This window comes from Sapajus apella, unplaced genomic scaffold (assembly GCF_009761245.1).
Source record: "Sapajus apella isolate SASKATOON/1434 unplaced genomic scaffold, GSC_monkey_1.0 scaffold28, whole genome shotgun sequence".
NCBI classification, from domain to species: Eukaryota; Metazoa; Chordata; class Mammalia; order Primates; family Cebidae; genus Sapajus; species Sapajus apella.
This window is the reverse complement of record NW_022436968.1, coordinates 17,035,698-17,057,200: the sequence shown is the minus strand read 5'-3', so window position 1 is coordinate 17,057,200 and position 21,503 is coordinate 17,035,698. Positions and strand designations below refer to the sequence as shown.

The following is a 21,503-nucleotide window of genomic DNA, read 5'->3' as shown; positions in this document are numbered from 1 at the left end:
GTTGAGCAGTGGCTTGTAGTTCTCCTTGAAGAGGTCTTTTACGTTCCTTGTTAGTTGTATTCCTAGGTATTTTATTCTCTTTGTGGCAATTGTGAATGGAAGTTTGTTCTTGATTTGGCTCTCTTTAAGTCTGTTATTGGTGTATAGGAATGCATGTGATTTTTGCACATTGATTATGTATCCTGAGACTTTGCTGAACTTGCTTATCAGTTTCAGGAGATTTGGGGCTGAGATGATGGGGTCTTCTAGATATACAATCATGTCGTCTGCAAACAGAGACAATTTGACTTCCTCCTTTCCTATTTGAATGCCCTTTATTTCTTTTTCTTGCCTGATTGCTCTGGCTAGAACTTCTAATACTATATTGAATAGCAGTGGTGAGAGAGGGCATCCTTGTCTGGTGCCACATTTCAAGGGTAATGCTTCCAGTTTTTGCCCATTCATTATGATATTGGCTGTTGGTTTGTCATAAACAGCTTTTATTATTTTGAGATACGTTCCATCAATACCTAGCTTATTGAGGGTTTTTAGCATAAAGGGCTGTTGAATTTTGTCAAAGGCCTTCTCTGCATCAATTGAGATAATCATGTGGATTTTGTCTTTGGTTCTTATGTGGTGAATTACGTTTATAGACTTGCGTATGTTGAACCAGTCTTGCATCCCCGGGATGAAGCCTACTTGATCATGGTGGATAAGCTTTTTGATGTGCTGTTGCAATTGGCTTGTCAGTATTTTATTGAAGATTTTTGCATCTATGTTCATCATGGATATTGGCCTGAAGTTTTCTTTTCTTCTTGAGTCTCTGCCGGGTTTTGGAATCAGGATGATGTTGGTCTCATAAAATGATTTGGGAAGAATTCCCTCTTTTTGCATTGTTTGGAATAGTTTCAGAAGGAATGGTACTAGCTTCTCTTTGTATATGTGGTAGAATTCGGCTGTGAACCCGTCTGGACCTGAGCTTTTTTTGTGTGGTAAGCTCTTAATTGCTGCCTCAACTTCAGACCTTGTTATGGGTCTGTTCAGGGTTTCGGCTTCTTCCTGGTTTAGGCTTGGGAGGAGGCAAGTGTCCAGGAATTTATCCATTTCTTCCAGGTTTATTAGTTTATGTGCATAGAGTTGTTTGTAATAATCTCTGATGATGGTTTGAATTTCTGTGGAATCTGTGGTGATATCCCCTTTATCGTTTTTTATTGCATCAATTTGGTTATTCTCTCTTTTCTTTTTTATTAATCTGGCTAGTGGTCTGTCTGTTTTGTTGATCTTTTCAAAAACCAGCTCCTGAATCTATTGATTTTTTGAAGGGTTTTTTGTGTCTCTATCTCCTTCAGTTCTGCTCTGATCTTAGCTATTTCTTGTCTTCTGCTAGACTTTGAGGTTTTTTGATCTTGCTCCTCTAGCTCTTTCAGTTTTGACGATAGGGTGTCAATTTTTGATCTCTCCTTGCTTCTCATGTGGGCACTTATTGCTATATATTTTCCTCTTGAGACTGCTTTAAATGTGTCCCAGAAATTCTGGTATGTTGTGTCTTCATTCTCGTTGATTTCAAAGAACATCTTTATTTCTGTCTTCATTTCATTGTTTATCCAGTCAACATTCAAGAGCAAGTTGTGCAGTTTCCATGAAGCTGTGCGGTTCTGGGTTAGCTTTTGAATTCTGAGTTCTAACTTGATTGCACTGTGGTCTGAGAAACTGTTTGTTATGATTTCCATTCTTTTGCATTTGCTGAGGAGTGATTTACTTCCAATTATGTGGTCAATTTTAGAGTAGGTGTGATGTGGTGCTGAGAAGAATGTATAGTCTGTGGTTTTGGGGTGGAGAGTTCTGTAAATGTCTATTAGGTTTGCTTGGTCCAGGTCTGAGTTCAAGTCCTGGATATCCTTGTTAATTTTCTGTCTGGTTGATCTGTCTAATGTTGACAATGGGGTGTTAAAGTCTCTCACTATTATTGTGTGGAAGTCTAAGTCTCTTTGTAAGTCATTAAGAACTTGCCTTATGTATCTGGGTGCTCCTGTATTGGGTGCATATATATTTAGGATTGCTAGCTCTTCTTGTTGCATTGATCATTTTACCATTATGTAATGTCCTTCTTTGTCTCTTATGATCTTTGTTGCTTTAAAGTCTAATTTATCAGAGATGAGAATTGCAACTCCTGCTTTTTTTTTGCTCTCCATTTGCTTGGTAAATCTTTGAGCCTTTGTGTATCCTTGCATGTGAGATGGGTTTCCTGGATACAGCACACCAATGGGTTTTGGCTTTTTATCCAACTTGCCAGTCTGTGTCTTTTGATTGGGGCATTTAGTCCATTTACATTTAGGGTTAATATTGTTATGTGTGAATTTGATACTGCCATTTTGGTGCTAGCTGGGTGTTTTGCCCTTTAGTTGAGCTGGTACTTGTTGTTCCTTTATATGTGTAGAGCCTATTTCAGGAGCTCTTGTAGAGCTGGCCTGGTGGTGACGAAATCTCTGAGTACTTGCATGTTCCCAAAGGATTTTATTTTTCCTTCACTTATGAAGGTTAGTTTGGCTGGATAGGAGATTCTGGGTTGAAAGTTCTTTTCTTTAAGGATGTTGAATATTGGCCCCCACTCTCTTCTGGCTTCTAGGGTTTCTGCTGAGAGATCTGCTGTGAGTCTGATGGGCTTCCCTTTGTGGGTAACCCGACCTTTCTCTCTGGCTGCCCTTAATATTTTCTCCTTCATTTCGACCCTGGTGAATCTGACGATTATGTGCCTTGGGGTTGCTCTTCTTGACAAATATCTTTGTGGTGTTCTCTATATTTCCTGAACTTGAATGTTTGCCTGCCTTGCTAGGTTGGGGAAGTTTTCCTGGATAATATCCTGAAGTGTATTTTCCAGCTTGGATTCCTTCTCTTCGTCGCATTCAGGTACGCCTATCAAACGTAGATTAGGTCTTTTCACATAGTCCCACATTTCTTGGAGACTTTGTTCATTCCTTTTTACCCTTTTTTCTCCAGTCTTGCCTTCCCATTTTATTTCATTGAGTTGATCTTCGACCTCTGATATCCTTTCTTCTGCTTGGTCAATTCGGCTGTTGATACTTGTGCATGCTTCGCGAAGTTCTCGTGTTGCATTTTTCAGCTCCATCAATTCACTTATATTCCTTTCTGTTTTGTCCATTCTCATTAGCATTTCGTCAAATCTTTTTTCAAGGTTCTTAGTTTCTTTGCATTTGGTTAGAACATGTTCTTTAAGTTCACAGAAGTTTCTTACTACCCACCTTCTGAAGTCTGATTCTGTCATTTCATCACACTCGTTCTCCCTCCAACCTTGTTCCCTTGCTGGTGAGGAGTTGTGATCCCTTGTAGGAGGAGAGGTGTTCTGGTTTCGGGTGTTTTCATCCTTTTTGCGCTGGTTTCTTCCCATCTTTAACGATTTATCCATCTGTCGACTTTGTGGTTGCTGGCTTTCAGATTGGGTCTAAAATCTTTCAGATTGACGTTCTGTTTGTTGATGATGAGGTTATTTCTGTTTCTTGGTTTTCCTTCTGACAGTCTGGCCCCTCTGCTGTAGGTCTGCTGAGGTTCACTCCAGGCCCTGCTTGCCTGGGGTTCACCTGCAGCAGCTGCTGAACAGTAAGGGTTGTTACCAGGTTTCTTCTTCTGCTATCTTTGTCCCAGAAGGATACCCGCCTAGTGTCAATCTGATCTCTCCTTTATGAGGTGGCTCTTTGGATATATAGAGGTCGGGGAGCTGCTTGAGGAGACGGTCTCTTCTTTATAGGAGCTCAAATGGTGAGCTGTGAGCTCTGTTGTCCATTCAGAGCTGCTGGGCAGGTACGTTTAGGTCTGCTGCAGCAGAACTCATAAACTACTTTTTGTTCCCAGGTGATCTGTCCCAGGGATTTAGGGCTTTATGAGTGTCGGTTATGCTGCTGCCTTCTCTCTTCTTTTTTTTTTCTTCAGAGCTGCCCTGCCCAGCAAGGAGGCAGCCTAGTCACTGTCTGCCTGTAGAGGCTTTGCTGAGCTGCTGTGGGCTCCCCCCAGCTGCTGAGTGAACTTCCCTGCAGTCCTGTTTATATGGGTGTAGTTAGAACTGCTTTGGCGATGGTGGCCTGCCTCTGTTGAAGCGGAGTCTCTCTGCAGTGGCGGGTTGCCTTGGCAACGGTGGGCTGCCTCAGCAATGGCAGGTTGCCTTGGCAACGGCGGGCTGCCTCAGCATTGGCTGACTACCTCCCTAGTGGAGGGCTGCCTCTGTAATGGCGGACACCCCTACCCCACAGAGCTGGACCGTCCCGGGTTCAGCTGCGCTTGCTGTGAAACTCTCAATCCAGAGTTACTGGTTGCTGTTCTTTTGTGGGGGTGAGACCAGCCGAGCGCCTGGCTCCCTGCCTCAGAGCCTTTTTTAAGTTGGTGTTCCAGTTGCCTGTTGAAGAGGCGCCGGGGTCTGTTTGCTTTCCCCTGCGGCCACTCACTGCGCTGGCTTAAACAGCGGCACTGAGATTTGTGGTGCTTTTTTTTTTTTTTGCCCTGGGATCTACTGTCCTGGTTCTCTGCTCAGTCCCCTTTTTAAACAGACGAATGGGCAACTTCCCGTGGCTCCAATCACCAGCCAAAAGGGCACCCAGACCGGTGTATTTTGTATGGAGAACCGCTGCTCCAGGGCGTCAACAAAGCAGCTGTGCGGGGCAAAGCAGCGGCGCCAGCTGACACAGCCGCGCTGGCCAAAACAGCCGCGCTGGTGACCTGTGGAGCTCCTCCGCCTGGGAATTTCCTAGTCTGTGGGCAATAAAAATGTGGCGTCCACTCACCCTCTGCACTTTCACTGGGGGCTGCAATCCTGAGCTGTTCCTAAACAGCCATCTTGGATCGAAGTCTTAAATTCTAATCTTGATAATTTTAAGATGAAATAACCCTTTGTTCTCAAATTTAAATACTCCATATTTTAGTATATTTGTGAGCTAAAAATATAAATGCATACCAAATTCTAGGACAATGTTTTAAGTAAAAAATGAAGCCTGAATGTTGGTGCCTTTAGAAACTAAACAGCTATGGATTTTGGTCTGCTATACCTCTGGGCAGCTCTTGCAGTCACATTCAGTCACATGAGTTAAAGCTCATGTTGTCATCTTTGCTGTCTTTCTTCTTGCCTACCCCTTCCCTCTTTTAGCAATGATGATAATTGTAGTAATAGCAAAAACATAATATAAACATTAAATTAGCATTTTAGCAGGAACTGGATATTTTCATACATAGGATTTCCATATAACTGAACTTTATTGGCTAAAATAAAAAAGCCTTAAATATTTTTGATGCAAATATTTATGAAATTTATATACATTAAGTAAAATTTATATGAAATATAAAAAATAATTATATAGTATCAGAGTTTTAAAATTTTCTTAATGATTAATTGCTTCAAGTTCTGGAACCTTTGGTGCTCTTTGGATTTATTTATTCATTCACTTATCCATCCATTCATTCATCCATTCAACAAGTATTTATTGAGTGTTACTATGTCCCAAGGACCATAAAAGGCAGGAGAGATACAGCAGTGAATGAAGCATACAAATAGTGCTGCCCTGATGGAGTTTGAGTTCAAGTTGCAGGATGTTTGCCTCTGTAACAAATGGGCCTTCACTGCTGTGGTTTTAGTTGTTCTGTCTCCTCCCTCTGCTCTCAGCTGTCATCTCTTGCTGGCACCCTGTCTCTCCCTTTTTATCAGGGTTACAATTGCAGGTCTTTCCCCTCAGCATCTCTCTAAGTCAATAATAGACCATATCATTGGATGAAGCCCAAGCAGTTCCTATGCTCGCAGTAGATGTGCTGCTTTTGGCCCTTGTGAGGAATTCTTCTATCACTATTCTCAGTGTTTGGAACAAACATCTTCCTTTGCTTCCTTTCATCATTCATGTGCTCAGTTCTAGTAATCTGATTCAATCCTCAGGCCCAAAGGTCTCTGCACTGTATATGTGTAAATGGACTTGTAGAAAAGTAGCCATCACCAAAGTGATATTAGATTCTAATATCGCAATAAAAAACATGATCTTTCTCATGATTGTGGTAGCTTTCCCCAAAAACTTTCTGAACTGCCACATAAATATAGAATGGCAGGCACCAAAACTTTCAAAAGGAAAATAAAATTTTCCTATACTCCCATGTTTTAGTCATTGCTAAAAACTGTGTGGTAGAAGCTCATGGAGACAAACAAGGATTCTGAATTGCATTTAAGGAAATGGTGGAAACTAAGGTGAGAAGGAGTATCTAAAACTCATTCACAGACTCAGCAGATGTTGGAGTTGAAAGGGGGTCAGTCTGTGTGGTAGTGAAGCATGGTGGTTAAAAGCTCTGGCTCTGGGACCAGATTGCTATGCCTCTTACAACTGTTGGACCTTGGCCTGGCATCAGCATCCCCATGCTTCAATTTATTCATCTGTAAAACGGTACGTTCTTCAGAGGATTGGGAGGATTAAATGAATGAATGCAGGTAAGATGCCTGGTATTGTGTCTGGCACACAGCAAACACTTAAGTGTTAGCTATTATTATCTCAATCTCTTCCACATATGTTTACAGATGGAGATACAGCCCTAAGATTTTAACTGAACAGCAAGTTAGAGGTAAAACCAATGCCAAAACCAGGTGTCTTGATTCTCACCATATTACAGATTTTTTTTCCCTGATATCTTGCTTACTTAACAAATGGGAAGAAATACTGAATTATGTAAATTATTATAAAATGACAACTCAGTTATATACAAGTCCCTCTTCCCCTCTAAAAGAGAAATATACAAATACACCTTTGCCCAGTGCTAGTCCCCCAGCTCCCAGTGGGCGGGATTAATTCTCTAGAGGCAAGTGACAGAGCTCAGGAGGCCAGGTGAAGTGTAACAGTAGGCACTAACAAGGCAATCATTTCCTTCCTTACCTTAAACTTGTCAACTTCAGCTTTCGAACATGTTGCATGGTAGGATAGCACCTGATTCAGAAGAAAAAAAATAATTTTAATAATTAGACATGACTGTATTTTCTGAAATTCTTCTGGCTTAAAAATAAACTTTGCTCATGTATGTTACCTGATTTAAAGGTGGAATTTAATGTATGACAAGAAACAACACGTCTAATAACATTCTCTGACATAATTCACATATTAAAAAATGTTTTATACCAGGATTTTTCTATTGATAGTTATTTTATCAAAAGGACAACAGCCAAGTGCAGTGCTTCACCCCTGTAATCCCAGCACTTTGGAAGGGTGAGGTGGGCAGATCACTTGAACCCAGGAGTTTGAGACCAGTCTGGGCAACATGGTGAAATCTCATCTCTACAAAGAATCCAAAAACTCTACTAGCTGGGTACGGTGGTGTGTGCCTGAAGGCCTAGCTATTCAGGGAGGCTGAGATGAGAGGATCACCTGAGCCCAGGAGGTTGAGGCTACAGTGAGCTGAGATAATGCCACTGCACTCCAGCCTGGGTGACAGAGTAAGACCCTGTCTTAAAAGAAAAAAAAAAAGACATGATGTGACTTAAAACCACAATTCCCAAAGGATGTGAATACTTGTCCTGTGAAATGCTCTGAAAACAAATGTTGCCTATTCTCACTTGCCTGCTTTTATTATATTAGAAAAGATTATACTGCTATGATCTTTTAAAGGGTATCTGTGATCCTTTAATAAGAGGATTGTACTTCCTTGCCCTATTGACATCAGCATTGGCACATGACTTCTTTTGGTTAATGGAATGTCGGGGAAAGTAACAAATGCCACTTTAACTATGTCTTCAACAGCAATGACATGGCTCTGCCACCTCCTTTTTGCCTCCACCATGGGAAGGGCATGGCCTGAGAGGGGCCGATCCTTCAGTCTCAGCCCCCAAATAAAGAAGACATATTGAGCTGAGCTGCAGCCAACCTGCAGCTGATGACATGACATGTGAGTGAGAATCAACCTTCACAATTTATCTATGTCATAACTCACTGATACAGAGGTTTAAAAGTAAAAAGCCAATTCGCAGGCTCCCTGCAGCTGGGGGTGGTCCTATAGGGTAGCCTTTATGACACTGCCTTGGTCAGTGAATTATAAGTGAGAATGTTGGTGCTGCTGCTTTGTTGTTGTTGTTTTTTTTTTTTTCCTTTGTGGAATACAGCTGTAAAGCCTGGAAGTGCAGCAAAATCTGGTATGTATGATGTGACAAGCATGGCAGTGAATGCCAGCTTGCTGTGGATAGTAGAACAGAGGGGGAAAGAGAAAGAAGCCTGACCCTGGGCTCCCCTGCCCCAGACTTCTTGTTTTGTGGGACAAATAAATGCACATTGGTGGTATTTTATAAGGCATATTTACAGACATATGCACACTCACACATGAATAGCATGTGTATGTTTTACGTTTTATGCTGTCAGACACCTTTTTTTGTTGTTTGGTTTTGTTTTTGAGGCAGGTCTCACTCCAATGCGCAGGCTGGAGTGTAGTAATGTGATCATAGCTCACTGAAGCCTTGACCTCCTGGGCTCGAGAGATTCTCCTGCCTCAGCAATTCAAGTAGCTGCAACTACAGGCATACACACTATGCTCAGCCAGGCTTTGTATTGTTTTGTAGGGACACGAGCCTCATCATGTTGTCCAGGCTGGTCTGAAACTCCTGGGTTCAAGCGATCTTCCTGCCTCAGCCTCCCAAAGTGCTGGGATTACAGGCACGAACCTGTGTGTCCGGACTGCATTCTTAATCTATATAAACCTCAAACAAATAAGTGTGGGAAATGCTAACTGCTTCACCTACCAACCTTAGGAAACTATAGTGCACATTTGGCTGTGAAAAATAAAGTAACATGCTTTATTTCATTAAACACAGTATTTCCCAAATCCAATTAGCCACAGAACTCCCTTTTAGGTAATATTAAACTGGTAACATTCACTCTAATAACCTATTGACCAAGAACTTTGAGAAGCGCTGACCTATGGCACGTACCATTTGTGCGATACAAGTAAAGCTACAGTGGAAGCAATGTCTCGCGGTGGTTAGAACACAGGCTTCAGAGTCAGGCTGCCACGCCTCCACTTCCGAGCCTTGGGAGCTTGGGCAAATGATTTAATCTCTTTGGGTCTCATTTGTAAGGTGGTATAACATAATACTACACAGGCATCTCCTGCTTAACATAGAGGTTCCTCCTGAAAACACTAACAGGGAGCCTGCTTTTAATTCTTTTTAATTGGGAAAAATATTACAGTGCATTATAAGATCTGCAGCAACTTCTTAAAACCCAGTCGAAGCACAGTAAAATTCATAGGTATATATACAACAAAAAATACTGTTATGTTATAGCTGCTTAAAATGTTACTTTCTGGTCATAACTAATATAGTTATTAACAAAAATTTTCTTTGTGTTAATACTTTGTCTTCATTAAACATTTTTCTTACCGACGTTACTTGTTTTTCCATAGTTTTCTCAATCCTTTTTACCTTTGGGAGGGGACTCACAAAAATGTTGTATTGAGAGATAAATATGTTCTATGAGGTTTGGTTATTAAAAATGAAGATATTTTCTGCTGAGAAATTTTAACCACGGAAATAGTCTATGGAGTGGGCCTGTACAGAGTTCTTAGGAAGATTAAATGCAATAGTACATGTAGAATGCCTGGCACACAAATAGCCAATTTATATGTGTTGTATTAATATCCAATTAAAATTCTACCAGATAAGTATTTGTCTGGATATTATATCATTATCTTGGGGAGATCTATAGGTAGTTCAATGTATAGATGAATTGATTTTTTTCTTTTGTTTCAGTTTTACTATGGTAAAATTTAATTTGGCTGTCATTTTATTAGAATTTCTTACTGTTTTCAAGTCTATTTCTGCAGATTCACTCTTCAGACTTTACCTTTAAAAAATATCCCACAAAAACTCAAGCTGCAATTCAAAATCTCTGTCACCAGGTGGTGCTTAGTCAAGTTTGTTTAAATCAACTCTTCCTTTATTAAAAAAAAAAAAAAAAAAAAAAAAAAGCTATTAACTCCACTAAATTGAAACTAATTGAATCAGTGAAGCAGACAATTATTACAGATTAAGACTTTTTGCTCATTTAAAATTACAATAGTTTGTTTTGTTTGTTGTCGAGTCGTAGGAGTTCTTTGTATATTTTGGATTCAAGTCCTCTGTCAGATGCATGTTTCAGAAATATACAAGACAAGCCTTCAGTCTATGGTTTGTCTATTAATAATATTATATGGCACAGATAATGACTAAAAATCAGGCAAATTTCTATAGTTAAGAATAAATCTTAACAAATTACAGGATCATATTATTTAAAACTACTATTGTCCAACCTTCCTGGATAAGTTAGTTTCCTCCACAATCCAAACTATATATTTCATAGCAAATATCTAGGTTCATCATACATTTTTGAATAATAATACCTTTGATTAAGTAAAAAAGCTTTAACTGAATGCATTATAATAGTTTTGAAGAAAGAGGCATCTGTAAGACATGATTTTATATATATACACTATCATTCCCTATGAGAAACATTGTTAGGTTATGAGAGTGTTACTATAATGTACACACCAGTTAATTTTTTAGACACCTAAATAAAATTTGCATAAAGCCTACATACAAAAGTAAATATTTGATCCACAGAACACTTGATGAGCATTAAGCTTTCACAAGAAAATTTCTATGATAGATGGATTTGTCATTTGTGTTGGTATTAACTGAAAAAATATTTTTGACTCAGTTTTGTTGGTGAGCTCTGACTTAAGAAATCTTTATAGTTTCTAAAATAAATCACTATTTGCAAAACCATACGAACTCTAATTAACTTTTGGACTGAACTTGCTTCCAGCAAAACAACAACAACACAAAGCAGATAAGGCAATTATCAGACCCATGAAAGACAGAGGAGAGAAGTCACATTTTTGTGTTGCATTTGCCCAGCATGAAAAGACAATTAACTATCTTTCAAAAGATAAACAATGGGCAGAACTATGAGATAGGACCACTGGATCAAGCCTTGACCTTCTCTACATGCAGTTCACCACAGGAGCCAAATGCTTGTCTTACAACCCCCAGAACTGTAGTTGAAGGACAGATCTCTTGCACCAAGTATCTTGAATGTTAATTTGTTGTGGATTTGGGCAGCCATTTGCTCCTGAAATGAGATATGGACCATTACACCAGCTGGGAGCAACACAAATGTAAAGAGCACTTAACAAAGACCCCACTGTGGATCCAGACTGAGTGTCTCGAACACAAAAGGGCTCCATGAATACATTTATTGCTCTGCTGGCAAAGTGGCACTTGGTGAAGTCTGGATGGCAGACTTAAGCTAAGCTGATCTGAGGTAAAATCCCAAATAACTTATATTTATGAGCTCCAAAGAAATAAAGAAGCTTTGCTTTCAGGTGTAGTCCTTAACTAAGAAAGATGACAAACCACAAGGAATGAAAAGCCAATCTACTTGCAATGACCTGACAGAAGTGTCATCTAACTTTGTGACGAACCATACTCCAGGATTTCTTAACAAGATGATGACAGTATTCAGACATGGCAACTGAACAGATGCGTTGAAACTGAAAACTCATCAGTTTTTCTTGTCAAATATTTAAGACATTGCCTGCTGTATAATAGAATGAAATGTTCAAAAGGTACTTCAGATAACTGTGTCTGCTGCATGATCTGTTATCATGACCTTCGGAATCTAACTAAAAAGTATTTTTATGAAAGTCCATAAACTAATCCACTACATAAATAGAACCAAAGACAAAAACCACATGATTACCTCAATAGATGCAGAGAAGGCCTTTGACAAAATCCAACAACTGTTTATGCTAAAAACTCTCAGTAAACTAGGTATCAATGGAACCTATCACAAAATAATAAAAGCTACTTATGACAAACCCACTGCCAATATCATACTGAATGGGCAAAAACTGGAAGCATTCCCTTTGAAATCTGGCACTAGACAAGGATGCCCTCTCTCTTCACTCTTATTCAATATAGTATACGAAGTTTTAGTCAGAGCAATCAGGCAAGGAAAAGAAATAAAGGGTATTCGATAAGGAAAGGAGGAAGTCAAATTGTCTCTATTTGCAGATGACATGACTGTATATTTAGAAGACCCCATCGCCTCAACACAAACTCTCCTTAAGCTGATAGGCAACTTCAGCAAAGTCTCAGGGTACAAAATCAATGTGCAAAAATCACAAATATTCCTATACACCAATAACAGACAAACAGAGAGCCAAATCATGAGCGAACTCCCATTCAGAATTGCTACAAAGAGAATAAAATACCTAGGAAAACACCTAACAAAAGAGGTAAAGGACCTCTTCAAGGAGAACTACAAACCACTGCTCAAGGAAATAAGACACAAAAAGATGGAAAAACATTCCATGCTCATAGTTAGGAATAATCAATATTATGAAAATGGCCATACTGCCCGAAGTAATTTATAGATTTAACGCTATTCCCATCAAACTACCGATGACCTTCTTCACAGAACTGGAAAAAAACACTTTAAGCTGCATATAGAACCAAAAAAAGAACCCACATAGCCAAGACAATCCTAAGCAAAAAGAACAAAGCTGGCAGCATCATGCTGCTGGACTTCAAACTATACTACAAGGCAACGGTAATGAAAACAGCATGGTACTGGTATTAAAACAGAGACATAGACCAAATGGAACAGAACAGAGGCCTCCGGAGCAATACCACACATCTACAACCATCTGATCTTTGACAAACCTGACAAAAAGAAGCAACGGGGAAAGGATCCCCTGTTTAATAAATGGTGTTGGGTAAACTGGCTAGCAATGTGCAGAAAGCAGAAACTGGACCCCTTCCTGACACCTTACACTAAAATTAACTCCAGATGGATTAAGCACTTAAACACAAGACCTAACACCATAAAAATCCTAGAAGAAAACCTAGGCAATACTATTCAGGACATAGGCATAGGCAAGGACTTCATGACTAAAACACCAAAAGCAATGGCAACAAAAACCAAAATAGACAAATGGGATCTAATTAAACTCCAAAGCTTCTGTACAGCAAAAGAAACAATTATTAGAGGGAACCAGTAACCAACAGAATGGAAAAAATTTTTGCAATCTACCCATCTGACAAAGGGCTAATATCCAGAATTTACAAAGAACTGAAACAGATTTACAAGAAAAACAAACAAAAAAACTTACCCAAAAGTGGGCAAAGGATATGAACAGACACTTTTCAAAAGAAGACATACAAAACCAACAAACATGAAAAAATGCTCATAGTCACTGGTCATTAGAGAAGTGCAAATCAAAACTACATTGAGATATCATCTCATATCAGAATGGTGATCATTAAAAAATCTGGAGACAACAGATGCTGGAGAGGATGTGAAGAAATAGGATCACTTTCACACTGTTGGTGGGAGTGTAAATTAGTTCAACCATTGTGGAAGACAGTGTGGTGATTCTTCAAGGATCTAGAAGTAGAAATTCCACTTGACCCAGCAATCCCATTACTGGGTATATACCCAAAGGACTATAAATTGTTCTGTTATAAAGACACATGCACACCCATGTTCATCGTGGCACTGTTTACAATAGCAAAGACCTGGAACCAGCCCAAATGCCCATCACTGATAAACTGGACAAAGAAAATGTGGCACATATACACCATGGAATATTATGCAGCCATACGAAACAATGAGTTTGTGTCCTTTGTAGGGACATGGATGAACCTGAAAACCATCATTCTCAGAAAACTGACACAAGAACAGAAAAATCAAACACCACATGTTCTCACTCATAGGTGGGTGTTGAACAGTGAGAACACTTGGACACAAAGAGGGGAGCATCATACACTGGTCCATTGGTGGGGGCTATGGGAGGGACAGTGGGAGGATGGGTAGGGGAGGGTTCACATGGGGAGAAATGTCAGGTATAGGTGATGGGGGGATGGTGGCAACAAACCACCTTGCCATGAATGTACCTATGCAACAATCTTGCATGATCTACACATGTACCACAGAATCTAAAGTACAATAAAAAATATTTTTAAAAATCTAAGAAAGACTCAATTTTTGTGAATTTAAATTAGAATAAAAGATACCTGCCAAACCTGGCGTAATAATAAAATACAGGCATACCTCAGAGATATTGAGAGTTTGGTTCCAGACCACCTCAATAAAGTGAATATAGCATTAAAGCGAGTCACAATTTTTTTGGTTTCCCAGTGCATATAAAATTTGTTTACACTATGCTATAACCTATTACAAGTGTAATAGCATATCTAAAAAACTACGTACAAATCTTAATTTAAAAATACATTATTGCTAAAAATGCTAATGATCATCTGAGCCTTCAGCAAGTCATAATATTTTTGCTGGTGGAGGGTGTTGCCTGAATGTTGATGGCTGCTGATTCATCAGTGTGGTTGTTGCTGAAGCTATAGCAATTTCATAAAATAAGACAATGAGGTTTGCAACATCAATTAACTCTTCCTTTCATGAAATATTTCTCTGTAGCATACAATGCTGCTTGATAGCATTTTACCCACAGTAGAGCTTCTTTCAAAATTGAAGTCAATCTTCTCAATTCCTGCTACAGCTCTGTCAAATAAGTTTATGTAATATTCTAAATCTTTTGTTTTCATTTCAGTAATTTTCACAGCATCTTCACCAAGTGTATATTCCATCTCAAGAAACCACTTTCTTTGCTCATCTATGAGAAGTAACTCCTTATCTGTTCAAGTTTTATCATGAGATTGCAACAATTAAGTAACATCTCCAGGTTCTACTTCTAATTATAATTCTCTTGCTATTTCCACCACATCTACAGTTACCTCCTCCACTGAAGTCTTAAACCCTGGAAATTCAGACATGAGGGTTGGAATCTACTTCTTCCAAACTCCTGTTAATGTTGATATTTTGACCTCCTCCAGTGAATCATAAATGTTCTCAATGGCATTTAAAACGGTGAATTCTTTCAAAAGGTTTTCAATTTATTTTACCAAGATTCATTGCTAGAATCACTATCTAGGGCAGCTATAGCCTTAAAGAATGTATTTCTTAAATAATAAGACTTGAAAGTGGAAATTATTCCTGACCCATGGACTGCAGAATGAATGTTGTATTAGCAGGCATGAAAACAACATTAATATCCTTGTACATTTCCACCAGAGTGCTTGTGTGTCCAGATGCATTGTCAATTAGCAGTAATATTTTGAAAGGAACCTTTTTTTTTCTGAGCCGTAGTTCTCAATGGGAGGCTTAAAACATTCTGCAAACCATGCTATTTACTGATGTGTTGTCATCAGGCTTTGCTGTTCTATTTATAGAGTACAGGCAGAGTAGATTTAGCATAATTCTTTTATTTTTTAGAGAGGGAATCTCACTCTGTCACCCAAGCTGGTCTCAAACTCCTGACCTCAAGTGATCCTCCCACCTCAGCCTCCCAGGTAGCTGGGACTACAGGTGTACACCACCACTTCTGGCTTGATTTAGCATAATTTGAAGGGCCCAAGGAGGATTTTCAAATGGTAAATAAGCACTGGCTTCAATTTAAAATCACCCAGCTACTTACCACAGCCCCTAACAAGAGAGTTAGCCTGTGCTTTGAAGCTTTGAAGACATTGACTTCTCCTCTACTTACGAAGTTCCTAGATGGCATCTTCTTCCAGTAGAAAGCCGTTTTGTCCACATTGAAAATCTGTTGTCTAGTGTAGCCACCTTTATCAATGATCTTAGGTAGATGTTCTGGATAACTTGGTGCAGTTTCTATATCAGCACTTGCTGCTTCATCTCACACTTTTATGTTTTGGAGATGGCTTTTTCCCTTAAAGTTCATGAACCAACTTCTGCTAGCTTCAAACTCTTCAAGCTTCCTCACCTCTCTGTCTTCATAGATTTGAAGAGAATTAGGGCCTTGATCTGGATTAGGCTTTGGCTTAAGAAAATGTGGTGGCTTATTTGATCTTTTCTTCAGACCACTAAAACTTTCTCCATATCAGCAAAAAGGCTGTTTCACTTTCTTATTATTCATGTGTTCACTGGAACAGCATTTTTATTTTCTTCAAAAACTTTTCCTTTGCATTTACAACTTGGTTGTTTGGCATAAGAGGCCTAGCTTTCAGCCTATCTCACCTTTTTTTGTTTTGAGATGGAGTTTCACTCTTGTTGCCCAGGCTGGAGTGCAACGGTGCGATCTAAGCTCACTGCAACCTCTGCCTCCCGGGTTCAAGCCATTCTCCTGCCTCAGCCTCCCAAGTAGCTGGGATTACAGGCATGTGCCACCACACCTGGCTAATTTTGTATTTTTAGTAGAGACAAGGTTTCTCCATGTTGGTCAGGCTGGTCTTAAACTCCCAGCCTCAGGTGATCCGCCTGGCTCAGCTTCCCAAAGTGCTGGGATTACAGGTGTGAGCCACCGTGCCCAGCTGAATTATCTTTTAATTAAACTTCTTGACAAAGAGAAACATCATTTTTGCATTTTGTTTTATTCAAAGGCATGGGGTTGACTCTCCAGTGGTTTAAGTGGGTCCTCAACTTGGGAGGAGAGATTCATTCATCATTTTTTAACCCAAATCAAAGATTTAATGTAATCATTCTATGTCATTACCCAGATTAAACTGTTAATTTTAGTAACCACATTTTAAATCCCAGTCTAATTTTTAAATGCAAACCATTAAGATGAATTCATAAGAGTAAATTCTACTCATTACCTAGTACATAATGACAGCACTGATACTCATTTGGCAGCTTCCCAAACTATCCTTCCCTCTAAATATTGGTACCTGTGCCCTTGCCAGAGGATAACATATCTTGTATTATATAAACCTTGAAATTTAACAACTACAACTTTGTAACTACATCCAAATTACTATCTGGTGAATTAGATTACCACACAGTCTTTGACACTCTTCCTATGAGAGATGGGGTCTATGTCCCTTTCCTTTGACACTGTGGGGTTTGTATTTAAACCATTAAGTTGTCAAAGAGTGGTTAAAAAGCAATAAATAAACAAAATATTATCCACATTCAATTAGGACTTGCCACCCTATGCCATCCACAGATTTCTGTAATCAGGTGTCAACTGAAGTCTTTCAAAATCTAGGTTAGATTGACCTGAACCCCTAAACTCATGAAATACTATGGATATTCAAAGCCTTTTTCCAAATATCTACAAATTCTTAGCAGTTTATATTCTCATCTTGGCCTTTAAGTTCTTATGTATTCTTGTGCTGTATCTGTTATATAATCATCATACTAAATATGAAATTCAGCTCCCTCATCAATTTCCACACCAAAAAATTTCACTCACATCAAGCATTCATAAATTCAGTACAGTGTGAAGAAGGATCTTTCTTTTTTTCTTCCTTCCTTCCCTCCTCCCTTCTCCCCTACTTCCTTCCTTTTTCTCCCTCTTTTCTTCTCTTTCTCTCCCTTTTTCTTTGCTTCCTCCATCCTTCCCTTCCTTTTTTTCTCTATCTCCCCCCACTTCCTTTCTGAAAAGACAAATTGTGAAGTTGCATCAAAACAAACAAACAAACAAGCAAACAAGCACCCTTTCATGAAATGTCAGCTCCACCATTCTCAAAACTCATTTTGCCCCTGCCACCAGTGGAGCATTTCACTGATCATTAATCTTGTACAGTCTCAGCCTTTATTCATATTTCTGGCTTCTCTCCAAAGTAACTTTCCCTTTTTTTCTTTTCCCCCTCCCTATATTCAAACATATAATAACAAAAATCTCTCCATTCCTCATACAGAATCATTTCCCACATCATCCGATTGCTAGAGGCAGTCACTATTCATTCCCTCATAATGTGTACAATATCAAGAGGGCTTGTCAAGGATTTTCCCATAGAACTCCTTCCTTAGTCTTAGTGAGGAACGCTAGGGCCTGTAGTTAGATAACATTTCATTCACCTTGTTATACTTCAGAAGTTCTCATTCGTGTCTTCAGTCATTTATTAGCTCAGTGTTTCTCAAACTTTAGCATGCATAAGAGGACGCAGAGGGCTATCCTCTACCTCCAGAGTTCCTGATTCAGTAGGTCAGGGTGGGTTTGAGAATTTGTGTTTCTAAGAAGTTCCCAAGTGATGTTCATGCTATTGGTGTGGGGACAACACTGTGAGGACCACTTGTTTAAAGCCCATCCACAGATTCCCGGTAACAATTTCTGGATTAGAGTGCTGCATAGGAGGTTACTGGTTGGATGCTGGTGGAACAAAAAGGAAAATAACAAAGTTTGTCTGGGTCTTCTTCCAAATCCAAGTCTGATTTGAATAGCTTCATCTAGAAGAGTTAGAAATGTTTCTAAGCTTATTTTACTAATTATACTTTTCACGATTGGCTTTCTTTTCATTTCTTAATTATGTTGAAAGTGGAGATGCAAAAATGCTGTGAAATTTATCATACAACCATTTGTAAGCACAGATAAATCCACAGCTGGACTCAAGGCTTTACAAAGTTTAAAACAGCATTCCTTATGAAACAAAGTTCTATAAAAGCCATTTTTTTTTTTTTTTTTTTTTTTTTTTTTTTTTTTTTGAGATGGAGTCTCACTCTGGCATTCAGGCTGGGATGCAGTGGCACCGTGCTGTCTCATTGCAACCTCTGTCTCCTGGGCTTAAGCAATTCTCTTGCCTCAGCCTCCCGAGTAGCTGGGATTACTACAGGCGCCCACCACCAGGCCTGGCTAATTTTTAAATATTTTTAGTAGAGACAGGGTTTACACCATGTTGGCCAGGCTGCTATCGAACTCCTGACCTCAGGTAATCCACTTGCCTCGGCTTCCCAAAGTGCTGGGATTACAGGCATGAGCCACCACTCCCAGCCAAAGCCAATTTTAAAAAGAACCTATATGGCAAATAATTATTCTTGCTGCACTTTATGAAAATAATCAGGCCAAGTATAATAAAACCAAAACTTATTCAGCAATCAGTCCTAACACAATTTGTCTTTAGTAAAAATGAAAGACTGGAGAAAGAAATAAATATATTTCAAAAAAGCATAGTGAGCCTGTGGTTAGATTCTAGTCTTGTTCATGTTTTTGAGTTTGTTTTTTTTTCCTGTAATTTGGACTGATTTCTAAATTCTTTCCAAGCAACGAGTCCCCAAACTAACATTTTCACATTTTTCTTCTATTTTTTTTGTTAAGGTCAATAAAATTACTACTACTTTTTTTCCTGAACCCTGTAAGCTAAAGCTTGTTCTGTGCAACGCAGGCAAGAAGAACAAGTCAGATTGCCACTGTCTTCCTCTTCTGACACTAAAGATGTTAACATCTGGATAGATTTTGCCCAAAATTAACCTGTTTTTCTTCTGTTTCCACAAAAATATCTCATTAAAAATCCGTTTTTTCGCTTTGTATGTCAGACAATGGACATATTCATTTAGATTTCAAATGACATTTAGATTTCGATCCCTTCTTATAAGCATTGCTAACTGGCATTGAGCATTTTATTATCACCAGGTATATTCAACAGAGATTCTGATGGTTAAAGTTTATGTCTTCCAGGCTACCACAGTTCCAGACAAAAATGGTAATTGGCCCAAAGGTTCCAGCCTGTGCCACTGCAGGAAGGATTGAGTCCCTATAAATCATTAGATAAGATAGTGAGAGATTTCTATACCTCCAGAGCAGATAGAGATGACAGCCTTTGTTCAGGATGAAGCAGTTACAGAGATGAAATCACTGTCCTTCTACAACCTTTAGGTTTTTAGGATTAAGGAGGAGTGTATAGTCTCTTAGGAGAGATAAAAGGGACTTCAGCAGGACTTGTGTTACAAGATACAGACCACAAAGACTGCTGATAAAACAGGATGTGGTAAAGAAGTCTGCCCAAACCTGCCAAACCTGACAAAACCAAGATGGGGATAAAAACAATTTCTGGTCATCTTCACTGCTCATGATACACTAATTATAATATATTAGCATCATGACAGTTTACAATTACAATTACGGTTAAAAATACAATGGCATTGTCCTGAAGCTACCTTTTATGATCTGAAAGGGAGAGGAACCCTCAATTCTGGGAATGCTTTCCCAGAAAACTCATGAATAATCTCCTTGTTTAGCATATAATTAAAAAATAACCATAAGTATAGTCAGTCAAGCAGCCCATGCTACTATCTGCCTATGGGGTAGCCACCCTTTTAATCCTTAGTTATTAAAATTGCTTTCACTTTACTCTGTCAGCTGTCTTGAATTCTTTCTTGCACGAAGCCAAGAATCCATGACCTTCCAAGCTGAGTTCCAATTTTGAGGTTTGCCCCACGACATCTTTGGCTTATGAATGCAATCTGATTAAGATCCAGCTTAAAATTATAATCATGTAAGTCAGCTCTACTACACAGTGTTGAGCACAGGAATCAGAATTCATGTCCTGAATTGCCCTAGGCTTGTAGTCTGAAGTTGTTGTCTCCCTTTTTGCAGGGGTCCATGGTAGGACTTCATTTTGTTTATATGGATTAACTGCTGAATGAATTACCTACAGCAATTCTTAAGATAGGCCATTTTCTTTCATTTAGTAAAACTTTGCTTTCTTAGTTTGTCAATGCTTAGTATGCCAACATTGGGGGGCCGGTATAGTCTGGTCTTTGAGCATAGGGGCTTTGTGTCAGACTGCTGAACTCACAATCCCGGTTTCACTAGCCCTGTAACACTGGCCTAACTATATAACCTATGTCTCAGTTTCCTCATCAATAAAAGGTGAGAAATATATGCATTTTCCATCATATTTCACTGGCCACAGCAATTTTCAGCATTCCATCTGATTTCAAGGAAATGAGGCAGTGTAATATGATCATGGGCCCAGAAGGGAGAGAACCATCAAAAACTGGTGATGAGCACTGACGGTTACCACAATGGACTGGGCAATCAAATAGCAAGTTATGTTAGAATTGTGTTTAAAATCAGAGCAAATGAGTTCAATATATGAACTCTAGTACATGAATTTGTGGTTGATTTGACTTTTGTTTATTTCCTGATTCTCTTCTGTGTTTCAGGGTTGTGTTTGATAGCTATGATCTCCAAATAAGTGAGATTATAGTATGTGTTTATTAAATATTGTTTATATTTAACATACATAGTACATAGAGTATATGGCCATTAAGTACTATTTCTTTGACTAAGTATATTTTGATACCATAGAAGAAAATTATTTTAAGTTAAGGAAAATGATTGGCTTATTTTTATTATATAACTTTTGGGAAATGCTTTGTTATTAATTTAATCATTGCAATGTCCTTAAGGTGAAAGTAATAGCCTATTTCTTTTGAAAGCGTTGCATGTGATAATGAGTCTTCTGATTTTTTAAGTTTTTAGTATTCTCCTATAAAAGATCTCAGGCATTAACACTTAAATTAAAAAGGTTTTAATGATTAATTCTTAGTGAGATTAAATATGGGTCTATACATATGCATATTGGACTATAATTTATAACTATTTCAAAATAAGTGTTCCATTCCCACAATTGCATTACTCCTCTCATTCTGTTTTAAAGTGAGGCTGTTTTTCTTAATCATGTAGGTTATTAAATGTATTAATGTTTCACAAATGCT

General features: G+C 38.7%; 2 protein-coding genes across 5 annotated transcripts in view; one reads left to right on the top strand and one right to left on the bottom strand.

Annotated features, from left to right (window-relative positions):
- Positions 1–21,503, top strand: part of RBM45 (RNA binding motif protein 45) — a 485,504-nt gene that overhangs the window by 181,808 nt on the left and 282,193 nt on the right. The window lies entirely within an intron of this gene.
- PDE11A (phosphodiesterase 11A) overlaps positions 1–21,503 on the bottom strand; it is a 385,263-nt gene that overhangs the window by 132,242 nt on the left and 231,518 nt on the right. Inside the window, exon 10 of the mRNA XM_032292833.1 lies at positions 6,885–6,935. Within this exon, the coding sequence (XP_032148724.1) occupies positions 6,885–6,935 (51 nt within the window). The remainder of the gene's footprint in view (positions 1–6,884; positions 6,936–21,503) is intronic.